At 34.0% G+C, this 8,966-nt stretch overlaps 1 protein-coding gene and 1 pseudogene across 2 annotated transcripts; both read right to left on the bottom strand.

Annotated features, from left to right (window-relative positions):
- Positions 1 to 141: 141 nt before the first annotated feature.
- LOC18047154 lies at positions 142 to 1,775 on the bottom strand (annotated as a pseudogene).
- On the bottom strand, positions 1,724 to 3,984 carry LOC18047153 (glyoxylate/hydroxypyruvate reductase HPR3). Of its 2 annotated transcripts, none has more exons than XM_024188698.1 (2): positions 3,463 to 3,984; positions 1,724 to 2,528 (listed from the first exon to the last, which is right to left on the bottom strand). In XM_024188698.1, the coding sequence occupies exons 1-2, from the start codon at positions 3,925 to 3,927 to the stop codon at positions 2,004 to 2,006; spliced, it is 990 nt and encodes a 329-aa protein (XP_024044466.1). In that variant the 5' UTR covers positions 3,928 to 3,984; the 3' UTR covers positions 1,724 to 2,003. The 2 variants fall into 2 exon arrangements, with proteins under 2 accessions (XP_024044466.1, XP_006440485.1); XM_006440422.2 differs by having other exon boundaries at positions 3,481 to 3,984.
- Positions 3,985 to 8,966: the final 4,982 nt, after the last annotated feature.

Below are 8,966 nucleotides of genomic sequence, written 5' to 3'. Positions count from 1 at the left end.
AAGGCAAATGAGAAGCTTAAAGAGGGAAGGTGGGGGGGGGGGGAGGGGGAAGGGCAAACTCACCTGGCCTGCAGTAATCCTTCTATTCATGGACAAAGAGGGAATACACGTATATATTACCACATAACAGATATACAGAGGTTTGGCTAGTGTCATCCAAAACAACCAGAAATAGGTAACAGTGCATAGTACCAACACAAACATGGTCACACTAAAGACCTTAACCATTCATAGAAATAAAGAAACAGTCATCAGCATATTCAGGCCGGAAGTTAGAACAAACCTCATCAACCTCAGAGTCACCCTCATCTCTGGCCCCTGGAAATCTACCTCCTATATCACTTTCAGTAGACTAGTGAACTCGCATAACAGGTTATAAGAGTTCTTAGAACCAATGAACAATTCAAACGTGCAACAGCCCCTTTCTAAAAGGAATCAGCATTGTTCATACCTGCAACTTCTTTTCTAACTTAGTTCTTGTGAATCCTCCACTCGACCTTCAGTTTCTGTAACAATTCATTGAGACAGTTTTCGACATGACATGAATCTCTCTACCAGGTACCAGATGCTAATGTTTCAGGATGATGATTTCAGCGGAAACTATGACATGAATTAAGTGAATAGTGCCTTCAGTCAAGCTTGACCTGTGGCGCAGCGGTTTGTTCGAAAAGAAAACCTTCAGGTTGTATACAATCAGCTCTCCCAATGAGTCAAAGCATTCTGGCATGGCAACAGCACAATATTATCCAATCTTAATGGCTCTTTTGGCACATTAGGATCATTCTCAAACACATCAAGGCCTACACCATTAATGTCACCTTGGACCAAAAACTGCAGCATTTCTTTCTCATCAATAAGAGCCCCACGCCCAACATTAATAATCATTCCTCCCTTTCCCAGCTCCGCCATGACATCCTTGTTAATTATGTGATGAGTTTGTTCAGTCAGCGCACAACAAACAACAAGAACATCACTATTCACTGCAGGGTCATAGACATTTGCACAGTAAGGGAACAGAACAGATGGTCTTTTCCTCCTTGAGTTGTAAGAAATGATAAATCCAAAAGCCTGAAGCCTGTTTAGCACTTCAGAGCCAATATTTCCCAGCCTCACAATCCCAACTTGCATTCCTCCTAACTGCAAAAATACATTTATAATCAAATAGTTTAAGCACCAAATGAATCATGCCCAATTCTATCAAGAGAAGCATATCCTATAAAACTAACAAAGAACATGAACAAGTAGCTCCCGAATAACTCCCCAAAAGCAAAGCATGTACATATTAACTATTAAGATAATATTGGAGGAAGCAAAGCATCAAAGCAAAGATTCTAGTCAATTAGTCTTCTTCAATACAAATACATCAAACCCAATTCATAAATTATTATTAAGCTAACTAAGGTATTTTAAATTTAAAAAGAGACCGACTCAGATGAAACCTTAAAGCCAAGTGGGTAATCTCCAGTTTTAGCCCACAAGCCAGCCCGAACATACCAATTACCGGGAGAAATTCTGCGTAGAAAATCAATCAAAAGGCCGATGGCCAAGTCAGCGACAATTGGAAGATCAGCCTGCTTAGCTATTGACTTCTGCTTTATCAGTTGCTTTAACCAGTTCTGTTTTTCCCACCAAACAATTATAACTATTTTACTTTACAAATGAATTATTTGGCAAATTTCATTTAATCTCTGATTTTACCCACACGTATAATTGTTACAAAATGTTTAATTGGGTGACACCATGAACATATTACTTGATACTCGGATAAAATGCATGCATACAAGTTTGTTTGATAACACAACATCATTTGAGACAAAGAGCTCTTTGGTTACATAAGACTTCTTCAGTTGCTTTTCTCTCTAACAAATGACTCCGCATCAAAAGAAGCTTGACATTATGCCGATCAACATGAAATTGATCCACTCTTGATTTGTTGAGCTATGTACACCATTCAGCACGTGTCTTCAAACTATAATGTGAGGCAGAGAACACAAGAAATTCCTTCACTCAAGCTTGACGGGCGACAGCAAAGGTTTATTTGAGAAAAATGCCTCTAAATTGCCTATGACCACTTGCTCCAATGCTGCAAATGATTCTGCAGTCAGCACAGCAATATGTGGAGACAACACAACATTATCCAATGTAAGCAGCTCCTTTGGCACATGAGGCTCGTCCTCAAACACATCAAGACCAGCTCCACCAAGCTCCCCCCGCACCAAGAAGTGAACCAGTTCCTTCTCATCAATAAGAGCACCGCGCCCAACATTTATTATCACCCCTTCCTTGCCCAGTGCTGTCATGACATCCTTGTTAATCATGTGGTGAGTTTCCTCGGTCAGAGCACAACATACAATGAGGACATCACTATCAGCAGCAAGGCCAGAAACATTTGCATAAAAAGGATACGAAACACCTGGCTTTTTCTTTCTTGATGTGTAAGCAATGCTACAGCCGAAGGGCACAAGCCTTTTTGCAACTTCAGAGCCTATGCTACCCAACCCCACAATCCCAACTCGCTTTCCTCCCAACTGCAATTAATACAATGCCAAGGAGAGTAAGAACTAACGTTTTAATGTACAATATCTCGAGATCATGAGAATCATCAAACAAGGAAACATGAAAAAAAGGGCCCCGACAAAACTTGATTGAGAAAAGAGAAGGGATGGAGAGGTTGGTATATGTTCTTGAGTACCAGCCTAAATTTCTAATTTCTAAATACCACTAAGTACATTGTGCTTTCTGCAGTATTGAGCCTTCATTGACATCATCAAGTTTTTAAGCAAATACAAAATCACAATCAGCTATAGTAATGCCAGTGAAAGCCAGTGCATCTTCGATCACAAACCATTGACTGAGGATGATCAGCTCAACCAAGGTAACGCTTCAAATGAAAATTATTGCAATTGCAATTGCATTAAAAAAGAATTAAAAAAAGAACAATTTGTCTAACTTGCAGGTAAAAAATATCAGGATTTGGTCGTTCATCATTTCCACAATACTTCAAATTTACTCATGATTCATGAATCGTGATATCGAGAAATTATTCTGTATACCAGAAGCAATGAACTCTTACAATACCACGAATATAAATTCAATTTTTGATTAAATCCATATTTAAATGAATAATTTGAAATTGCCACTAAATTGATCATATTAATAATTAAATAATCAAATAATTAATATTTAATAATTAAATAATCTAACTCGCAGGTCAAAAATATCAGGATTCGGTCGTTCATCATTTCCACAATACTTCAAATTTACTCATGATTCATGAATCGTGATATCGAGAAATTATTCTGTATACCAGAAGCAATAAACTCTTACAATGCCACAAATATAAAATCAATTTTGATGAAATCCATATTTAAATGAATAATTTGAAATTGCCACTAAATTGATCATATTAATAATTAAATAATCAAAACCCATATAAATGAACGCAGTCAAACAGAAGTTAAACCAGAAAGAAAGCCGAACCGTTGACCCAAGTGGGTAGGCCCCATGATCGGGCCACAACCCGTTCCGAACAAACCGATCAATGCTGGAAACCCTCCTGAGAACATCAACCAACAAACCGACCACATAATCAGCACCGTCCTCAGAGAAGGCGTTACCAGCATTAGTCACAAGAATGCCGCGTCGGCGGCACTCCTGCAGGTCAACATGGTCGATGCCTGCGGTGGACCCCACGACGATTTCCAACGCCGGGAGGAGGGAGAGGGTGTCGGAGGTGAGGGGAGAGGGGCCCAAGCAGAGAATGGCGCGTACGGAGCTGGCGTGGCGGGAGAGGAAGGAGTGAGTCGAATCGGCTGAATGGAGGAGCGGGTCGAGGAGAGTGAAGCGCTCGCTGAGACTGGCTAATGGTTGCTTGAGGGATGGGATACGGTGGATTAAAACAACCGGGCGCTCCTCTTCTGTAGGCATCGTCACGATTCGGTTTTTTTTCTTCAAATTTTTTCTTTGCTTCAGTGATTAAAACAATTGGAGACGTGCTAAATTAAGAAAAGAGACGTTACGTTGGTGTTTATAACGACAGATATTTCTTCAATGGGCTTCTGACATAGGCCCCTTGATGGGCCAACTTGCTAGCACAGAAAGGTCCTTTTTTTAGACGGGCTAGGTTATCTCATAAATTAAATGTGCTATTAACAGCCCTGCATTACCTTAACAAAACGAGTTAGACTATTGGCACCCCTCCAAAATTCTTCTGAAGCCCCTTTTTCAATAATGCTAAGCTTAATTTCAAAAATAGTAAAATACCCTTATTTCTAAATAAACACATTTAATTTATGAATTTTTTAATTTTTTATTATTTTCTCACTCGTCACAAATAAATTTTTATGGGTGATAACCTTCTTGATAAAAATCAATCAATTAAATAAAATATCTGTAAGATTATAATGTAAAAAGTTTTATTATGAGCCTTAAAAAAGATAGATAATTTTGTCAGAATGTGTTATGTTTATTATCAATAGATTATCTTAGTAATTGAAGAAAAATTTATAGAGAATTTGAGAAAAAAATTACATGTGTGAGTTTGATGAGTTTTTTTTTTTTTAAGAGGGAAAATATAAATTTGAAGTGAAATAAAATAAATGTGAGATATATTATAATATTTGTCTTTAAATATAATTGTAACAGAAGAGGAGTTTTAAAAGAATTTTGGAGGGGTGTCAATAGTCCAGCTCTAATAAAACCCCTGCTTTAATTGTTTTACAATTAAGCATACGTTCAAGAGAAAGATGGGCTTCTGATACAGGCCACTCGATTCATCATCCATCTTTCTCTTGATCTCTCTTGTTCTTTCCTTTTCCCATTTTTTTTTTTTTTGGGTTGAGACATGACACCTCATGCATCTAATTTGTTTGCTTAAATCTGAAATAATTTTTTTAATTTTTTTTTTGCAGATTAATTATTTCCATGCTTGAAACTACTTTAAGACCATAATTTCTAAATCCATGATTATTCAATGATAAATAAATTTATCATTGAAAAGTGGTTGCAAAGGAAATGAATAAGAGACTATGATTTTCAGAACGAGAAAAGTACTTAAAAATCAGGAAATAATCATAAATTAGGAATTTTTTATTTATTAAAAGGATGCTTTTAGAATCAAAGTAAATATAACTGAACAAGGGATTTTGAGAGGATATTTGAGGGTGTAAGTTGTTTCACTGTTCGGGTAATCTCTAGACTTTCTTCATTACCAACGTTAATTTAGGTACACATGATTAGTTATGTTATTAATTAAGTATAAACAATCTACTCGTCAATTTAGAATGATAAGGACTAGAAAAGAAAAGGCCTGTACATGACAAGAGTATTAAGTAGAATATACTACATCAATTGAAAATAGTTTCTAAACTAAAAGTATAGGCTTAGGTAACATTCAACTTTTGAACTACTATTTTCCTATAAGTTCGGCCATTCAAAAATATACTGGATTAGATCATTAGGTTAAACTTGTGCTTCATTATTAACCGATAATAGGAACTAAATTGGAAAAGAAATCAATATTGCAGGCTTTTTACTGCATCCTACTCTTAAAGAAGAAAAAGTAGAGTATATATGCATGCATGGGATGGGGAGTAAACTAATGGAACTGAATATATATATATCTCTATACTAAAATCAATATGTATGTCACCAAATTCTAGCTGGTATACCTGTATTGATTTTCTTGATATACCAAATTAGATGGCAGTATCACTCTCATTTAAAAAACCAGTAAGGACGCCCATGCTGGTTATTAAACTCAAAATTTAAAGCTCATCTCCCAACTTTTGTGGAAGGATCATCGTAAATACAACATGCATGCTAGCTCCTTGTATTACAAAACTAACAGATGATAAGTAACTAAAAATAAAGCAAGGGATATATATATATATAGAGAGAGAGAGAGAGAGAGAGAGAGAGAGAGAGAGAATCTGTCAGTTCAAAATTCAATGTAGAAAATGGAAAAGAGACAATATTAGGAAATTGAAAAAATGATTGAAGATATAACGGAAAATGAAGTATATTTTCATTCTCAATCCTTAATTAAGCTGGCTGCTGCTAGAGGGGGACACAATTAATCACAGACAAATGCGATAACAATATTTATTATCTAAGTTCTACGTCATATCCATAGATAGTGTATAACATGGACAATATCAGGTGGACTTTATTTTGGTCGTGCTGGTGCAACAGCATAATGGCAGGAGTGGGGACAGTGCCTTTAGTTGAGAGACCAAGCATTCGCATTCGTGAGAGATGATATGATTCTTATCAGGTTATTCAAGGTCCACCGTATCAGAAAAATCTTGATAGTTTGAACGCCAAGTCATGATCAGATGTGTGTGTAGTTCAATTCAAAAGTGCTTTCCTATTAGCTTCTTCAAGGTGGACTCAGCTGTGTGCATGTTAGAGTATGATTAGAAATTTACGCATATGATATGGACAAGCAATTAGCATATGCCAACCACATGCATTGCTGAGTATTACTTCTCTATTGATGAAAAGCTGAATGCATGTAAGAATTTAATGGTTCTAGAGTAAGTTCATTAATTTTCTTTTGGACTTTTTGGTTGCATGATGTGATGATCATCTTCATTTTCAAACATCAGAAACATAGCATCATAGTATTACAAGTTTCTTATCATTGAAAGCTTCCTCTCTCGAAAGAAAATTGAAGTGAGAGTGCCAGTTTGAAGGATGACTGATGCAAAGCTGCTCAGCTGAACTGGCTAGTTTTCTTGAAATTTTTTGCATGATCATCATGAGGATATGATAGCTTAATACGTAATTGTAATATTGAATGTACATATATAATGATACGTATTGGATAAATATCACAATATCACATATTGGCTATATGAAAGAAGGAAATAAAAACTTTTACTAAAATCCTAATTTGGGCTTTAAGTTACCATTAATAGTTTCGTTCAAAATATAATTTTATTTCTTATAAGAAGATCCACATCAGCATTAGAAAATTCAAAAGACTTTAATTAAGATTATTTATACAAGATATCCTTCTACCTCTTCAATTTCGCCTATTAAATTTCTCCCTCTTTTATTAATATTTTATAAAAGAGAAAACAACTATAATTATTATTTATTTTTCTTTTTTAAAATAATAAATGGTTGTACAACAATATTTTTTTATCCTATTAAATATTATTAAACTCGTACACATCTCATGGCAAATATTTTTTCTTCAAATTGTTGAATGCTTTCAAATAATTTTGTAATTAATATTTTATGTTTAATTTATTAGTTACTATCTATTTTTTTAATTAGCATGCATTAAATTAAATTGAACAACCATAATAGGAAAGACATATTTAGAGCACATCAACTGAATTATTAAAAGATGATGATGATGATGATGATAAGAACAACAACAAAATCTAAAATCAACATAAAATTACTTCACAATAAAGATTTGACTAAAACCATTGGAGTGATAAACATGGAGGCGTAAATTAAATTTGGTGAAAAGAAAGATTTGATTAAAACAATATTAGCTTATCTTATTAGAAGAGCCTTTTGGTGGAGAGTTTATTTTTTCATTCTTCTATTTGGTACATAGGTAAGCAAATAGACATTTCAAAAGTAAAATTTGAAGACCAATGGGCCTTTGGTCCAATGGGAGAAGCCTTGCACTTACAATGTTAAGTGCAAGGGTTCGAGCTTCCATAAGAGTATTATGGAGTTTAATTTCAGTTCTTCCTCAATTATCAATTAATTGAGTGGAGACAATCTCTCCCTTACGAAATGTGAGTGGAGCAGGCACGAATATTAGAGAGGGTTTAAAATATCTAGGTATATACTTCAGTGTGTTAAGGTATGATGGTGGTCCCAGTTACATAGTATGATTGTAAATATTAATTGTAATGTCTGATATAATGTCAGTAATATCTGTGTATAACAGACTTCAAAAAAAAAAAAAGTAAAATTTGAAGAGCCTTTTGGTGATACTCCTAACCTAAACTTTAAGCTATCATATAAGTAGAACATTAAGGATAGAGGAAATAATAGAACTCATCATAAATGGTTAAGTGGTAATTTTTTTGAAATTGATAATAAATAAGAAAATACTAGATAAATTAATGATGCATATTAAGGAAATTTGTAGTATCTGACAATAATTATATAAATCAATACATATGGAAATCGATTCAATACAACTATCTAGTTAGGAACAAGTAAATTGGTTGATCATATCCAATAATGTTATTCAGAACATAATGAAGATAATTAATGAAAAGGCTATTGTACAATTTGCCAATTGATTATTAGACTATCTAGTTAAATAGTAATAATTGGTAATATATATACAATATAATAAGTTCTTGTTTCAGATTGAAATGCTGTAACTTTTAAGTTATAGTTATTGTGGAAAAAAAAAAGCTATAATTATAAAACAAAAGTTAATAATTTGTAGTAAATACAAATGTTAAATAATAATTTCGACAAAGTTATTAAATATATAATAGATTTTCTATTATACAAGTAAAAAATTATATCAACATAACTTTCAAAGTACAGCAACTAGTGTTTACCAAATGCTTTAATATTATAATTTCTAAACTACAGCTGTCTAACCTCAATCTCAAATGCACCTTAAGTAATTTTTCCAGCATATTGAAGATTATCAACTGTTTTAGCATACGCCATACATTCACATTCAAGAGCTGAATTACTGAAGAATGCAGTAGATAAAGTGATAAATTTGAGATATGAAAACAAGTTCAGTTAGCTGTACGTGCATATCATAACGCTTCCTCATTGATCTCAGCATAAGCAAAAATTAACTAGAGAGAATGAAAAGAAGGAATTAACCATGATTTAGAACATTAATTAACGATGAAGAAAAGGGAAGAATACCAATCAATAATCCAACATGATTTTGAGCACACCAAGCTAGCTTAATCTAACAGGAGAATATACCTGAACAAATCATGAAGAACTTTCGTCAG

This window comes from Citrus clementina, unplaced genomic scaffold (genome assembly GCF_000493195.1).
Source record: "Citrus clementina cultivar Clemenules unplaced genomic scaffold, Citrus_clementina_v1.0 scaffold_3, whole genome shotgun sequence".
Taxonomy (NCBI): Eukaryota; Viridiplantae; Streptophyta; class Magnoliopsida; order Sapindales; family Rutaceae; genus Citrus; species Citrus x clementina.
Note: the sequence above shows the minus strand (reverse complement) of the source record. Positions and strands in the feature narration are given on the sequence as shown.

Bases quoted from the DNA above. Each gene is read 5' to 3' on its own strand.
- LOC18047153 (XM_024188698.1), bottom strand. From the start codon at position 3,927: ATGCCTACAGAAGAGGAGCGCCCGGTTGTTTTAATCCACCGTATCCCA. The intron at 2,529-3,462 runs TTTAACTTCTGT...TATTAATTGCAG, and splicing joins CGGTTCGGCTTTCTTTCTGG to TTGGGAGGAAAGCGAGTTGG.